Raw genomic sequence first — 18,089 nt, 5'->3', positions numbered from 1 at the left:
TTGCGGAAAATCATGAATCCTTGGTTGATAAGGACTTTTTTTTGCAAATATGCACATCTAACTTTATCTCTGTCATTCAGATGATAACTTCAGATCTTTGGTCGTTGTCCTAAATCTGTTATAAGACTCTCTACTTTGAATTCTAAAAATCTCCTTTTATTAGAAGAATTTGATGAATTATTTTGGGATCCAATCTCCAACGACGATGTTCTTTTGAAATATTTCTCCATTACTAAAAGAATAAGTTTATAGACCTAAGTTAATTAATTAATAAAAATAATTTATAATTCCATACAAATTTAAAAGTACAATATAAAATTATAAATACAAAATATAAACCAAAGAATAAGAAAAATACAATAATATAACATCAAATTAGGAATGTATATAGTAAAAAAATCCAAAAATATAGATGTTGCACAATACAATTGCAGTGACAATAAGTTAATATGCCACCAAGGCGAAAACCATCGAATTTAAAAAATGACTACCCCACAACATTATTCCTCATCTTATAGCATCTTCTAATAACGAGATTCATATAAAAATAATTCACAATTCCAATAAGGAGATTCATTGTAAAATTTAATTAATATCCTAATTCACATCAATTATTCAAATTTCAAACAGCCTCAAATTTTTATTTCTAAATTGATAAAATTAATTCTTATTGGAGAGTGGAGAGACGGTCTGCGAGAGAGTCACAAATGTAGAGGCAGAGAGCGACAGAGATGATGGAGTGGCGAGACAGACGAATAGACAGAGTGACGAGAGTGCAAAACCGCAAGAGACAATGACAAAGCAACGAGCCAGCAGGAGACAATGAACGCAGAAACAAAGAGTAAGGGAGCAGGCGAGTAGGGTAGGTCAAGAGACACTGAGACAATGACAAGCCAGCAGCGTCGATGAATCCGCGACAGTGATGTAGACTGCGGATAGATAAGAAGGTGGGCGGTGAGCTACGCATCAATTACGTGAGGGAGAAAAGGAGAGCAGAGACAAAATTGAGAAAGGGAAGAAGGAGAAGAGTGTTACGGGCTTAGAAATTTCAATTTTGGGGTGGGGTCAAATTGTTTTTAGGGGTGGGATTTAAGGTGGGGTCAAATTATTTTGGGGGGTGGAGGCACCTATTTTTTTTTACTAAGTACTTTTTAGTAATTTGTCAAATTTTATTGGGGGGCACTTGCCCCCACTCAACTATGAATACATCTGTTCCTAAATGCCTGTGTAAAATAGTTTTATATTAATAGTGTATTAAAATTAAATTATATTCAATATATTTTTTTATTCTAACGGGGCCTATGGCCCAAAACAAAAGAAATTAAACTACAATCTTCCTGAAAAACCTCATCCTTCTTTCATCTGCACAAGCAAACGGTACCACCATGGCTAGAATTTCTTGAAACCACCTAATCCCCTTTTCTATATCTTGTCCATGCTTAGCCAAAACGTCAGCACATTAGTTTGCCTCTCTGAAAACATGCCGAATCATCACTTTGTGTGGTCTAGTCATAAGCTCTTTTATAGAATGTACCAACGAAACTCCCACATGTTTCTCCACCATGACACTTTGGAGAACCTTGACCCAGAGTGCTTCTCTATTGTGGATGAGGCCCCATGCAAGCTTCATTAGAAATAGGAAATTAGATTTTTGTGCCTTTCGGATGCCTAACCCACCCTTCTCTTTCGGTTTACACACGCTGTCCCAACCAAGAAGGTATATTTTCTTTTCCTCATCACTGCTTTCTTGTAAGAAATTTCTACAAATTTTTTCTATCTTGTTGCATATTACTACTGGAATCTTCATGGTTTGCATGCAGTAGCTAGGAATAGTTGATAGCACTGATTGTACAAGTGTGCACCTTCCGGATAAGGAGAGAGTCTTTCTATTCCAGCTAGATAACTTGCTTTGTATCTTGTTAATAACAATTGAAAGTGTTATTGATTGCACCTTTCATGAATGAGAGGGACTCTCAAGTTAGCTGTGAGGTTGATTCCTAGGTCTTGGCTCAGCATTTGTCTCATGGTATGATTAACATTATTAGAGAAGTACACACAAGACTTTTCAATGTTGGTTTTCTGTCTCGAACACTCACAAAATGATTTAAGGCCTCCTTGATAATCTGAACTTGTTTCCTATCCGCTTTTGCAAAGAGAACTAGGTCATATGCAAAATAGAAATGAGAAATTTTAGGCCCCCTCTTGATAGAGTTATAGGTTCCCATTTCTTATCATGAACTAACTTATTTATCAAATGGGATAAACGTTCAATGCACAAAACAAAGAGGTACGGAAAAAGAGGATCTCCCTATCTAATTCCTCTATTTGGGGTGAAGCTTTCTGATGGAGAGCCATTCCAAACAAGGTTCATGGATGTCGTCAATATACAAAAGCTAATAACACTTCAAATTTGATCCGGGATCCCTGCATCTTTGAAGGAGTCCATCACAAAGAGCCAATTAAGTATGTCATAGGCCTTTTCTAGGTCTATTTTTATAGCCATCAAACCTTTTCCGTGTTTTTTATTCCTCGTAGTGTGAACTACCTCTTGTGCTACTAAGATATTATCTACACTAACCCTGCCGGCACAAAACTTGACTGAGTATTAGAAATAAGAGAGTGCATATATTTTTTCAATCTAGATGCAACGAGTTTAGTCACAATTTTATAGCAAATATTACAGAGACTAATAGGTCTAAAATGTCCAAAATTTTTCGGTGAAAGAATTTTGGGAATAATAACTATCAGAGTCTTGTTCACTTCTGTTATGTTGTGAGACTCATTAAAAACTTCTTTCACCCAAGTCGTAAGGGAATTTGCCACCACATCCCAGGCTTGTTAATAGAATTTGGCTGGGAGGTCATCGCTTTCCGGAGCCTTCCAGCTTCCCATAGAAAAAATCACATCCTTAATCTCTTCGCTAGATGCCTCCTTAGCCATATCTTGATACTCTATATCTTGTAACTTAGGAAACTGATTAGAAACAACAAAGTCATTATAATCAGATTCTGAACAATAAAGATTCTTAAAAATAATTAGCACCCCAAACTTTAAGAGTGTCCACATTCTCCACCCATTCGCCTTTTTCACTCTTTAAGGCTATGATTTTGTTTCTCTTACGTCTTCCATTTGTCTTCGAGTGAAAATATTTTAAATTTTTATCACCAAATTTAATAGTATCACATCTAGACATTTGTTGTCAACAAGTCTCCTCATGAATTACTATTGTCTCATATTCTTTCTACAAATCTTTTTGGAGTTTATCCAAGAAGAAATTATTGTTGAAAGAGTTCATTTTGTTGATCTCTTCAAGCCTTAGGAGAATGCGTTATTTTTTCTTGAAAATATGCCCAAAAATTTTTTTGTTTTAAGTCTTAGCTGTGTTGACAAAGTTGCTAATATTCTGTAACAAACTATTTTGTTCCAGCTAGTTACTTTTCATCATATTATTATAATCCTCATGAAAAACCCAAGGAGCAAGGAATTTAAAAGGCTTAACTCCTTATTCCCTTTGAGATAATTGAAAATCCAGCAAAATGAGGAGATGATCGGACTTTAGTTTGAGTAAATATTTTATACCAACATCTGAAAAAATATCAGAAAAGTTAAAATTGCTAATAAAACGATCCAGTATTCTCTTTGTAGTCCTCCTTTGCCAAGTAAAAGGGGTCCAGAGAATCCTAAATCCTTAAACTCACAATTAAGTAAAACATCATTAAAAATATTAGTGTCAAGAGAAAAATTAAAAGATCCTCTATATCATTCAGAGAAAAAATGAAGTTGAAATCTCCTCATAGACACCAAGGTCCATTAATATTCTTAGCTAAGTCCTTTATCTTGGTCCAAAGCTCTCTTCTGTTTTCGACCCTAGGACTGGCGTAAATAGTAGTAAAAAACCAAAGAGCATTATTTTGCCATTGCACTTCCATATGAACAAATTGTTTGTGAATGATGAGTGGCTTTATATTCCATGAATTTGACCTCCAAAGACACCAGATACCACCTGAAAGACCTTCAGCATCACTAATACACCACGAGTCAAACCCCAATTTATTGATAATAGCCTCAACCTTAGTACCTGAGACATGAGTTTCTAACAAGATACAAAAGTTAGTTTTATATCTAAACATAAGATCATTTAAGATAGATTTGAAGCCTTTAGAAGAGGCTCCTCTACAATTCCAAAATAAGATATTCATAGATACTAATGTAAATAAAAAAGTCTACTCAGAGATAAGAAATTTCCTAGTGCAAAAGAGGCTCATCTAGGCTTCCATAACCTTAGGCTCCTCTTCAATATATGCTACATTCTAATTTAGAGCAGTTTCTTCTATACTATCAAGGTCAATGGTCATCTCTTGTGCTTCTCCACCATAGCTATTCGCTCCCGGAGGTTCTTTTTATAATACTCATTGTTTTGCTCTACATTTCCCTTCCCCCCCCCTCCATAATCCTTGCTATGTGAGCATCTAAGATAGGATCATGAGTATCATTAGTAGGGATATAATACCCTTCTTTGTGGCTTGAATAAACTGGTTTTGAAAGTTCGCTAAATTGTTTCCAATATTCCTAGTGCATTTGATCCTTCTCTTTGTTTTGTTTTCCTTAAAAATGTTGACTCAGTTCAGCAATAATAATGGTCTTTTGTTTGTTCTGAGATGTACTTGCCGATCTCAACTGTTCTTCATTTAGTTTTTTGTTTATCTCTGAGCTTTTTTCTTTTGTGTTTCGGTTAGCAAAGTTGACATTTTGGCTTCCTTTATAATTTCGATTCTGTGTAGCCAGCTTGTTAAATTGTTGACTTCCTTTGGCATTTATCTCTCTTTTCTGCATATGTTTAGGCTGTCTTTTCTGATACTTTCCTTTTTTTTATCTTCTCTCTCTTGAGCTTCTTTCTCCTTCTGAAGAGCATCAAACCTATTATTACAATTTTTTTTATATCCCCATAATTACTTCCTAATTCTTGCCTATTTTTCTCTGGAACTTTTTGACAACCATCCAGGGACCATATAAACTTTCCTCATTTACAACAGTTAAATCTGATTTTTCCTCCCCAGATTGATGCTCGTAACTTTCCTTAACTGTACCAACGGCTACTTCCATCACCCCCGAATTTTTCGTTGCAATCAAATCTTTCCTAACTTGGTTCCCTGTATTCACCAATGCTGGCTGACCTTGGACCACGATGGCGTTTTTCCCCTTATGATGGTTCTGTTCTTCAGTAGTTGCTTGAGATTGTTGTCTATCCTTTGTTTCCTTCATCTTCTCAGGATATCCATCGTATTTATGTCCATATCTACCGCAATTTAAACATATTAGATGAATACCTTCATATTCTAGCCTGAATTCTTTTCTCAAGGCTGAGAAAGATGGCACCACCTTTTTTCTTAAGTCAATTTCCACGCAGATGTGTGCAAATTTACCTCTTGAGTGAATAGACGTGTGTTCATCCACTTTGAGCATGGTTCCAATAGATTTTCCAACCTTCCATAAGAAATATCTATTGTACAATTCGGCTGGGAAATTGAGAATCCTAATCCAAACAGCAACCTTTTTAACCTCACTCTCTTGGGATATGAAAAAGGCTGCCACCTTTGAACTAAGAGGTAATGATCAGTGATCATCCAGGGATCCTCAAACAGAGCATGTGAGTTATCCTCTTGGTTAGAGAATCTCACTAGGGAGTACCCTCCGATAAGGTCCATCACATGAACTACTTTCTTCTTTGTCCATCTCCTGTTTATTCACCGTTCCATAGTCTGTAAGTTCAGACTCTTCTCTAAGGGCTTAACGATGAGTGCTTGCTTCCACGGCCTGCACCATTCATCATATTCTTCCAAAGACACCTCTATAACAGGATTTGGATTGAAAGGAGTCTGTGATTCTTCTATATGTTCCACTAGATCCTCATCAGAGATGTAGTTTCTATGACCATCTTGACGATTTCATATGGATTAATTCAACTTTCCAAGCCCGTCGTTCATCAGCCTATACTTGTAGGAAATCTTGAAAACTTCGGATGCACCATTGATAAGGATAACAATATTCTCTAGTGAGTCTTTAGACTTTTTAACAAATTCAAAATGTTCTCCTTTCTGTGTGATCTCCATATGTTCTTCTGCTTGATCTTCTCCATCCATTTTAACTTTTTTTTTGTGCTCCTCGTCACTAGATCTTCTTCTTCTGGTGATCGTTTGTCAATTTTAATGATAGTGGTTAACGAATTTATTCTACTTCTATAACACAACGAAGACTGTGATATTAAGTTCAGTGAGTTTTTGTTCATATATTATGTGGCTAATCTCAATAGAAAAATATAACTCAAAAGAACTATCACCACAAAAACTAGTTATTACGATAGGAGAGTCCAAAACCTTATAAAATTCTATCTTTTGTTTTTCGGTGTGCAATTTTTTTTCACTTCAAAATATTAGTCCCACAAGACTCATAATATAGAATCCTCTTTAAGAGTTAGTGTCTTAACAGTTTCATTCTAAGCACTTCACTCAATCCCTTTTTTGATTGCTCGGCTCTCAATAAAAACACTAACCTAACGAGTTATAAAACTTTGAAAAAACTATTACTACAAAAATTAACTATTATATTAAAAAAGTTTAATATCACATAATTATTTTTCCTAAGTACTAACTTGTAATGTAAGACTCTTTTTCGAACACCAGTCCTACAAGATTGATAATATTGTTGTGGAAGAAATGTAATAATGAGTGGATGAGAATGAAGCGAATCAAGAGTACGTGCTATATATGTGGCTTCCATAGTTGTAGTTGTTTGGTCTAAACATAAAAATGTGGATACGTTGACATCAGCCAAAAGGTCAATGCTTAAACAAAGTAGGATATCTAGCTTTGCAAGTAGTGTGAACATTGCTTCGACATGGGGCCTATATAATATTCATGTTTCACTATCATCACCTAGTACTCTTCAGTATTAGGCACATGGCAAATCCTTGTTTCTTCATCATTATCAATATATTTCTAAGTGGAAGCTACAACACCACCACTAAGCAATAATGTTAAGGTAGCCCCTAACAACAAATAAAGAAATTCTAGACCAACAACTTTTTGTAAATATATTGGGTAATTTGATCAGCTTTCTTCATTATATTATCACTAATATGGTCAAAAATCAAAATGCAAAAAAAAAAATTTATTTTACATATGTATAAAAAACTTTTTTTTAAAACTTTTAATTCTAATTGATATTTTAAAGAGACACACTCCTAATAATTGCTTCGAATTCTATAGGTACTTGAGTTTTGATAGAGACGTAGGATTGTAGTGCTGGACCTGCATTGACCATATATAACGAGAAGGTTAGACCGTACCTCAAATTAGCATTCATTAGTGGGTGATGGATGATGAAAAAATGGATTAAGAACAAAGCAAACATAATAAAGATAACAATTGAGATGCTTTATTTTTGCTTCATTTATTAGTTTGGATATTCTTATAATAATGTATCCAACTTTTAATTATATTGGGTCTATCTATAGCTTACATTTTTTAAATCATGCCTTTTATCGTATAGAAAAGAATTCACTCAAGTTTCAATTTTAATTCAATTTATAGGCTTTTTTTTTTTTTTAAGGGTTTATCATTGGCCAATGGATTATTGCATATACAAATCAGGATTCAAAATTTCGACACTTAAGCTGCATTTGTTTCTAAAAACAGAACAAGACAAGACACTGATAACAAGACACAAAGAACAGAAACATAATTTTGTATTCTTGTATTCTATTTGGTAATAAATTAGAACAAATTATGAAAATTTAATTTATTTTTATTTTTTCATTCAAAAAATTTGAGAAAAAAATATAATAATAAAAAAATATAATTATAAAAAATTAATAAAAATAATAAAATAAAAAATAAAAAAGAAGTTGTGTCTCTTGTTAATATTTCTGTGTATTTTTATCAGGATGGACACAAAATACACTAATTCAATGTCTCTGAATATAATGTCTCTATTTATATTTTATCTGTCAAAATATAATTTTGTATCTCTATATTCCTGTTTTAGTATCCTGTCCCTAAAAATAAATATAACTTTATTTAAGAGGATTAATAAACTAACTACTAAATCAACCCAACTTGATTTATAGGCTATTGTTTTGGATGTTATATTACGTATGATAGAATAAATTGATATCATACATTACTTGGTGTAGTTAACAAATTATGTATGCTTATCCATCATAAATCTGATCACTTTTTTTTTGTTTTTGGTATTGATCCATCATGAATCTCGTATTTGCAAAATATTAGATACCGTTATATACATACGGATGCCATATTTACGAGTCTGATTAAATTAAAACATATAAAAATATTTTTATTTTTTATTCTGTTTTTGTGTGAAAGTGAGCTCCGACATATAATTTATTCTGCCAGCATTTGAACTAACTTTTTTTAAGAGCGAACTGAATAGGACATCGTCTTCTTGTGAAGAGGCGGCGTTGGGTACCTGTAAAGGGACTCTAACACTCAAGTAAGTGTGAGTGTGAGAGAATTTAGAATAAGACTGAAGTGGATTTCGTACTTTTGGACTAGCTGTATACTAGTATATATATCTAATTGTTTGTTGTGTGTTCTGTTGTTCGTATCAAGTTTGTTATTGGTTTCATGGAGTCCATGCTGGTTGTTATCCGAGTTTATTGGAATAATGGTAGTTTGAGTGGAGTGGTTATTTTAAAAAAGTTATCTCTGCCAGCTATACTAGGTTCCGAGATTGCTGTTGTGGTGGGTCAAGGTTTGGGTAACGGATCATATTTTATTGTGTATTTTGTTGATGAAGCAAAATATTAGTAAATAAACTTCATTAAAATGATATTTAATTTACAAAAAATAATAAATACTATTTAAAATATTATAATAAAAATGAATATTTTAAAATTCAAATTTAAAACAAAAACTTGTAGGTTATAAAACCATAAAAATTAAACTAATTATAAAATATAGTAATAATCATTTTTATTATATAATGAATAATATTATAATATATAATAAAAGCAATTATGATATATATAATTTTAGCATCATTTATATCATTATATCAATAATTAAATTTAAATCAACAGTTATTAAAATGTTCTGAAATTCTAGAAGATTAATAAATTTTGGTGATGACAAACACACAATTTTTTTATATTTTATTAATTTTAGAAGAGGTTTTGAACTCTTATATATATATATATATATACGTTTTGCAAATGAAAACCATATTTTTATAAAGAACAATGTTATGCACATCACTGTATGAAATTTTCTTTGGTGAATAATGAAATTGGGTAAAAATCAGAGTGGAGATTCTAACTAAAATTTTTAAGAGAAATTTGCATTATTGCATATGATATTTTTTTATTATAAAAAGGACAATTCTACATTATTCATTAAAAAAATACTTTTCACCTTAACATAATCCTCACTATATATGTACACTTTACTTGATTGAATAATTACTTCTATTTTTATTATTAAAATAATCGATAAAAAGTGAAAAAAAAAAAATCTTTTGTGCCGGAAAAAAATATGTGTAGCTAGTGATGTACCAAAACGTGAACATTCTTTCTTTTAACACTCACCACCTTTGGGATAATTACTCTTTCTCATAAATAATGTCTGAAAAATGTGGTCATTTATTACGGGAACAAATATTCCTCTTAATAATTGAATTACTATCTAACGAAGTTTGATTCAGTGCCCATCTTATATTATTTACATGACTTGATGGTGTATATGGTTGGTTCTATTTGTATGAAATTGATTCCAAATAAAATTAATACTTTTTATCAGAATTAATTTAGTAAAATTAATTTTAACTTAATACCCTAATTTTATGTCTAATAAAAGTGACTTTAAACAACTTTTTTTTTTCTAAAAAAAAGCTCACTACTTCTTTCAAATTCAATTCTAATTAACGGAAAATATTGGATTTGAAAGTTCATTTCAAACTGATAACTAAACCAAAAATCAATTTTTTTTAATGTTATTATTACTATGTTTTTAACTTTTAATTATGCATAACAAAGTTATGTTGTCATCTAATCAAATGATGACATTATCATTGATAATTTTTTTATTATATTATCTTTTAATCTGATAGGTCAATTATTAATTAATCACAAGATCTGAATTTTACATAAAGATTCTCGTTAGTCAATGAATTATTGTATATATAAATGAATGCTGTATTTAATAAACCACCAATATTTACTTAAGTGGACGAATAAATTAGCCGCTTGATCAATCCAAATTAGTTTTATTATTAATATTATATCACATTACATAATATGTCAAAAATCACTTCAATATTTATATTTTTTTCGTGTAAGAGTCTTTTCTTTATTTGTGTAAATTTTTTTATGTTTTTTTTGTTGTCCTTATACTAAATCTTTTTTATTTTGTTAACAATGATTGATTTTTATAATTTTAGATAATAGAATTCCAGATTTTATATATAATTTTTTACCATAGTATGTGTTTGTAATAATATAATAAATGGTGTTTTTTGTGCATAGATTCGCTCCCATGATGGTTTGTTTCTGTATAAATAGACCATCATTCTTGTTCACATTTCCTCACTTCTTGCCTGCTCTTCTTCATCATCAATCCCATCACACATATAATAACCTTTCTCTTTCTCTTTCTCTTTCTCTTTCTCTCCATCCATCTTGTTATTTTTCTTTTCTCATGTTTATATAATAATAAGGTCCACTATTCACTATTCACCAAATACTTATATATTATATCCCTTTAATTCTTCTACATACTTTCAACACCTTGTGTGTGTTCTAACTTCCATATAAGAAATGGTGGTAGCTTCACCCAATTCAATCCAAACCGAAAAGATTGTATCCATCAACCTTCCCACCATAGACTTATCCAAAGAAAGAGCAACGGTTGCAAAGCTGATCGTGAAAGCGAGCGAAGAGTATGGATTCTTCAACGTCATCAACCACCGGATTCCTCAAGACATAATAGACAACATGGAGGAAGCCGGCTTCGACTTCTTCGCGAAGCCGGCTTCCCAAAAGGCGAAACTTGCATCCAATTACGATAGCGTTCCGCTAGGGTATGGATGCAAGAACATAGGGTTCAATGGCGACGTTGGTGAGGTGGAATACCTCCTTTTAAATGGAAGTGCTTCTCATATTTCTAAGATCTCCACAACCATCTCCAATGACCCATCAAACTTCAGGTATGTGCACCCTTTTTTTTTTTTTTGTTCTTTTATTTAGAATGTTGTTGTCCATTACTTTTGGATTATCGCATTAATCTTGTAGTGTTTTGAAGAGGTGAGATTACTGTTTTTCGTTTTAGGTTAAAAATAGGTCGGATCACTTTTACCAATTTTTAAAAGAAAAATAGAAAATAAAAGAATAATGTTACATATCCAAATTTTTTTATTAATTAAATTTAATTAAATTGATCAAATATAACAAAAAATAGTTATGACTAGTATTATTTTAAATTTTATTATTTAATTTGGTTAAATTTAGTTCATAAAAAACTTAAATATATAGTATTATTCAAAATAAAATTTAAGTAATTAACATGAGATAACTTTTTTTTATTATAAATTAAATTTATTTTTTATTTTTTTAAATTTAAAATTTATGATTAAAAATACCCAAAAAAATTGTATCCAATCCCTAGCTGCGCTATAAACTCTAAATAGCTCCATTTAACAACTAGATCTTTTTCTTTTGTATATTTATTTACTCTCCTCTGTTATACAATATACTTCAAATACTTTTTTCTCTCTTTTGCTAGTTGTAGTATAGTGTAGACCAAGTAATCTTCAATATAACAATAGGAGATTAAAAATATTGTTTAACTATATGCATAAAATGATACAAATAATTAATATTGTTTTGTAGTAGCTAGGTTGTGGTGTATGGAGGTATATAAATAATAAGCTAGTTGTAATTATGCAAGCAATGAATAATGATAAGGTTTGGGTTGGGAGGTACGTACCTTGGGTATGAGTTGTAAGAGAGCAACAATTAAGGGAGAGAGAATGTAGTGTTGAAGGTTCCAATGCAATGCCATTCATTCTGAGTGATGGAACCATTCTTTCTTTCTTTACACAACAGCACTTGTACAGCTTGCTCTATGCATGTATCTCTTAGTGAAGTGGTCCTTCCTTCTTTCTATTATCATCCAATTTTCTTTTTCTTAGCTACTAAAATAATTATTTTTAACACTTATTTATTTTTTAGCTGTAATAAAAATAACTATTAATATATTTACTAATGACTAAATATTAATCGTATTATATTTTGTCGCTAAAATATTTTAGCGACAATTATATAATCATCGATAAAAATATTTTTTAATGACCGTAAAAAATATATAATTACTAACAACAATATGTAAATACCGCAAAAACATAAATTAAATAAGACATATAGTGACCATTATATTATTGTTACTAAAAATTTTTTATTAAAACTGATTTTTGTGGTAATATTAGTAATTCTCGTAAAACTATTTATTTCATAAATTTAAATTCATAATCAAGATATATGATTAATTATATATTTAATATATCTTTTTATATATGTAAGAAATTTTGAGTTTTAAAAAGTGTGAATTATGCATAAGACTTTTTTATTTTTTTTATACTTAAAATTTTTATATCAAAAATTAAATTATAAATTTTTTTAGTATAAAAATTTTAATATCATATCATAGAATTACTTATTTCAAAAGTGTAACTCAATAGATAAAAATATAAATAATTATATATCTAATAATTAATGACATTAGTTGCTTCTCCCAATATGTAACACTATAGTAATTAATGACCTTATGAGTGTGTTTAGAACACAATAAAAGTAGGATGATTAGATTCTAAAATCAAATTCTTTATTTGAAATGGATAAAAAAAATATGGATTGATCATTAATGTGTAAATCCTATGTATTTATTTTAACACTTCTCTCAAATATTTTTACTTCTTTTTTTATAGAATTTGATTGAAATTAAAATAATTTGACATGTTAAACATATGAAAAAATCATTTACCCTATATGTATTAATATAAAAGGGTTTGGAGATGAAAGAGATGGTAGTCTATTGGTGATGATGGTGGTGGTTCTTGGTTATATATATTGGAATATTGTATAATAAATAAAAGATAAAAATATAAAATCAAATTATTATATAAATTTGTAAATCAAATTAATTCCTATTATCTTACATAATTGCTCCAAATACAATAATTCATTTTCAATTTAATTCGTTACAAACAAATCAAATCAATTATTAAAGAAATGCTATTTGTACACTAAAATCAATCACTAAATCAGCTATTAATGTATTTGTGTATAAATACATGTGTAGTTTAATTTATTTTTAATGTATATTTGTATTCTAACATGTATTTTATACTGGTAGCTGATTTTGATAGCTGATTTTAGTGTACACGTAATATAACCCATTATTAAAATATGTTGTTGCAAATACACCTAACAATACGATTTATTTATACATATATATTTTTAAATTTATTATTTTGTGAATATACATTAGTCTTACTCAAAGTAAAAGTTATACTCTATTCTATGATAAATCACTAAACGGATAATTTAAAATCAGTTATTACTTATTAAGTTACTTTTATTTTTGAAATATCTAAGTATTTGTACATCCAATTGTGTGGACGCGCAATTTATCCAATATCTTTGGAATATCCGTTATGCTATAGGTAACCCTTGTTTTGCACCTTTTAATTAACTAGGCGATAATTATTTGCATATCATTCCTATATATGTTTGAAGAACTTCTAATATTTCAAATATACTTATCCAAAAATTCTAGTTTAATAATTTTATTGTAATTAGAAACATAGTCAGAATTAGTCTATCAAATATTTTTCACCCTTAGAGAGAGAAATTTTATGTGTACCATATATAATATAATACATTTCTTTCAACTGATGGATGATACAAATTATGTCTATATTTTTTCATATATATTTAATGGAAAATGAAGCATAAACATCATCATAAAATATGAAATTCGAAATAAACATAAAATTTCAGTTCATCAGCATGTTAGCATGTAGCATATATATTTTAATTTTTTTGTTCTCACACATAAGCTAAGATCTATTTTAACTAATATATATATATATATATATATATATATATATATATATATATTATTAGTTGTTATGATTTTAATAAATTTATAATTAAGTCTTTATATTTAATTTTTTTAATTATATTTTTACATTATTTTTAATTTTGTAATTAGATCCTTGTCAATATAAAAAATATTAGAGCTAACGAAATATGTATCCGCAAATTGAATGTACCTACAATCAATAATCTAATTAGATCTTTGATTATATGTTTTTGGAAAGAATATTATGTTAATTTTAACGTTTTTGACACGAAAATGATCTAATTATAAAATTAAAAATAGTATAAAGACCTAACTAAAAGAAAAATATAAAGACTTAATTACAAATTTAGTAAAATAATAAAGATTAATAGAATAATTAAACTAGTAAATATATGTTATGATCTAATTAATTACAATCTTGTATTGAGTAGAATTGAATTATTAGAGTGCACGTGAAATTATAAAAACCTATAAAGTACGGATATTTTATTGAGCTGTCGTGTCCACATATAGGACACGTTTTAGACACGACACTCATCTGCTATTTATGTTTGTCGTGTCCAACCGTGTCTTAATAAAAAATAAAAAATTCTTCTTTAAACGCAATTAAATACACTTAAATACCATCACGTGTAAACGTGTCCAGTCTTATACTTAACATATATTCTTGACATGAGTTTAGAAATAATATATATTATTATTAATATTAAAATAAAAAATATTTTTAATATTTTTAATAATAAAAAAAATATTAAATACCAATAAAATATTAAAATATTATTATAATTTATCTAAAAAATAATTTATATTTTATAGTATATCTTATAAAATTTTAAAATTTGAATACCCACGTGTCCCAGTATCATATTATATCCTATATGTACATGAGTATCCGTTCATCACAGATAAAAAGCATCAGAATAGCACATGGGGCTATATATGAAAACTAAAGGGTAGTCCTAAGAGGTGGGATTGCATGTCAGAAATTGAGAAACACTTTTACCTGTTTGAATGCAACTGATAGTGAATAGAGGATTGGAATGATGATGCAGGTATAGGGTGGTGAGTGCATACAGAGATGCAGTGGAGGAGTTAGCATGTGAGATATTGGAGCTGATGGCAGAGGGTTTGGGGGTCCCCAACACTTCCATCTTCACCACCTTCATCAACCACCCTGATAGCGACTCACTCCTCAGATTCAATCACTACCCCCCACTTCCACCTTCTCTTGCCTTTGGGGACCATTCTGACCCTCAGATCATAACCCTTCTCAGATCCAACCCTGTTTCTGGCCTCCAAATTTCCCTCCAACATGGTCTGTGGATCCCAGTCCTTCCTGACCCCAAAGCTTTCTCTGTTAACGTCGGTGATTTATTACAGGTATCTATCAATGCTACCACTTTCCTACCTACATACCTATATTCATATATATTGCATTATTCCTATTCTCATAAGAGAGAGCGAGATAGACATAGCATGTTACCCATGTACAACATCTTTAAGGTAAAATAAAGAAACATGTTAGTTATGTATGTACGTCTTATGTTACATAAAACATCACGTGAATTCACATAGATAAAAGGTAGATTAATCATTAATACACTACTAATATTATTGTGTACGATCAGGTTATGACAAATGGAAGATTTGTGAGTGTCCGGCACAGGGCGGTGACAAACTCAGAGAAGGCAAGAATGTCAATAGCATATTTTGGGGCTCCGCCACTGAATGCGTGTATCGTTGCTCCGCCGGAGATGCTTACACCAGAGAGGCCCTCCCTACTGTTTAGGGCATTCACTTGGGCTGAGTACAAGAAAGCCACCTACTCTCTTAGGCTTGGAGACACCCGCATTGACCTCTTTAGGAATTGAATAACCTCATCACAATACCAAAAACTTATTATCAACCTTTTATTTTTAGACAATGACTTATGTGATGCATGCTTAAATTTTTTTTCCTCCAATGCAAATACGCTTTCTAAGGATAAAAGTATTTTGCACTACCAGAGACTCTATAGAAAACTATACCAAAATATTATATGATAGAATTAACTAAAGAATTAGGTGACCATTAAAACTATATATACCTAAGAAGTTACACAAAAAACTCACGAGTTCTAAATAAAGACCTCAACTCAATTCATGAATTAACATTTTACGGCACTATAAAATTATCTTACACTAATAGGATCAATGGTATGTGTGAAAATTCATGGTGGATATGGAATCCGCTCTCATCATCAATCTCTATTGTGAAGGATCAAGTGAAGAGGGTGAAGAGCTAGAAAGAGGAAAGAGATGAAGAGAAAATGAATGAGGAAATTAAAAGCTCTACTACTTGGCAGAGAAGTGAAACGGAGAAAGAAGCTTACTTTATACAAAGCTGGAACGAAGTTACAACTAATCTTCTAGTAACTTCAAAGTTCTAACACAGCTGGATTTAACTAACCTAAAGGAAATTTCTCTAACTGAATTCTGTTAGCTCTCTCAAGTAGAATAACAGAGATGTGGGAAAAAAAATCTCATGCCCTAATCTATAACAGTAAATGTTTGGTAAATAAAAAAATTTAATCAAATTTAATTAAAATTTATTTTATTTAGTATTCATGAATTGCTACTCACATTAATAAATATTAAATAAGACAAAATTTTATTGTTTTCTTTTTTTCTTTAATATTATCGATCTATAAAATACAAAAGCAGTTGGCCGTTGCTAGTTGCCAATTGCCAATTGTCATCGCCACACAATCAGGAATGCATAGCACCAAAGTATAAAGTCTACTTTGTTTTTTTTACTTGGGCTTGGGCCAGAAGACTGACAAGAACCGAACAAATGATCCATCTGGATCAAGGAGACCCGACCCATACACCGAAAAAAGCATTAGGTCTGGGCCCATATTTTCACGAGGATCGTCCTCTTGGGCTCTCATGTTCGACTATCTATATATATCCACCCCACTTACACTGCAACTACAACATATCTTCGACTAGAAAAAAAAGAAAAACAAAAACACAACCAACGAAACACTCGGTTCCAACAAATTTGGATTGGTGGAGTTAAATTTTGGCATGCAGTAACTCTTTTATCAATAATGAATAAAAAAAACAATTGGTTCTATTTTTAAAGAATACGCTACATAAAATGTTCCAAAAAATTTAAAAGCTCATAAAAATATTTTTAAAACATCAAGATAACAAAAATCTCTTAAAATATGATTAAATAATTAAAAAAAGTTCTTTCTTTTTTATAAGTAGCAACAGTTTTTAAATCAAACTGATAGAAGTGTTTTAAGCCTATTACTGTTATTGCATTACTGCTGAGTCAGCTAAAAGAGATAAAAAAGCTAGTTTTTCTATTTAAGATAAGTTAGTTAGAAGTTAGCAATTCATTTAGCAGCTAGTAATTCAGTAGTTAATTACAAGTTAACACTTTCATACTTTTTTAGAAGGATTTTTTTTTATAAGTATAAAATGACTCACTCTCTCACTGTACACTCACTTTACCAATTACATATCTGAAATGGATTCAGGTCACATTCTTCTTCTTCTCTCTCTGTTCTTGAAACCTTACTTCACTACTTACTCTCCCTCTCAAATCTGATTCTTTCTATCACACACTACAAGTTCCTAATACCTTTCACAAACAAAAGATTTGTGCATTTAATCTAAATTTTTATAGAAAAAAAAACTATTTAAAAGATTTATAAAAAAAAAAAAACAAAATTTGATCCCTTAACTATTTGTATTTATTTTTAAAATTTTAGCCATTTACAAAAAATGACAAAAAAAAAATTCACTTAGTGCAAAAAAACTAAACATCAAACAAACAAGGACCTCACAAAAAGAATGGCCACAAACCGAATTAAAACTAGAAAAAAAAATCTTCAAAGACTTAGCTACAATTAAAACTTTCAAAGGCTTAGTTACAATTAAA

General features: G+C 30.2%; 1 protein-coding gene across 1 annotated transcript; it reads left to right on the top strand.

The window, feature by feature from the left end:
• Window positions 1–10,366: 10,366 nt before the first annotated feature.
• Window positions 10,367–16,145, top strand: LOC112741609 (gibberellin 2-beta-dioxygenase 2). The gene is made up of 3 exons (XM_025790626.2): window positions 10,367–11,220; window positions 15,209–15,536; window positions 15,785–16,145. The coding sequence occupies exons 1-3, from the start codon at window positions 10,832–10,834 to the stop codon at window positions 16,025–16,027; spliced, it is 960 nt and encodes a 319-aa protein (XP_025646411.1). The 5' UTR covers window positions 10,367–10,831; the 3' UTR covers window positions 16,028–16,145.
• Window positions 16,146–18,089: the final 1,944 nt, after the last annotated feature.

The sequence above is a fragment of the Arachis hypogaea genome, chromosome 14, assembly GCF_003086295.3.
Source record: "Arachis hypogaea cultivar Tifrunner chromosome 14, arahy.Tifrunner.gnm2.J5K5, whole genome shotgun sequence".
In the NCBI taxonomy this organism is placed as follows: Eukaryota; Viridiplantae; Streptophyta; class Magnoliopsida; order Fabales; family Fabaceae; genus Arachis; species Arachis hypogaea.
This window is presented reverse-complemented; position numbering and strand designations above follow the sequence as displayed.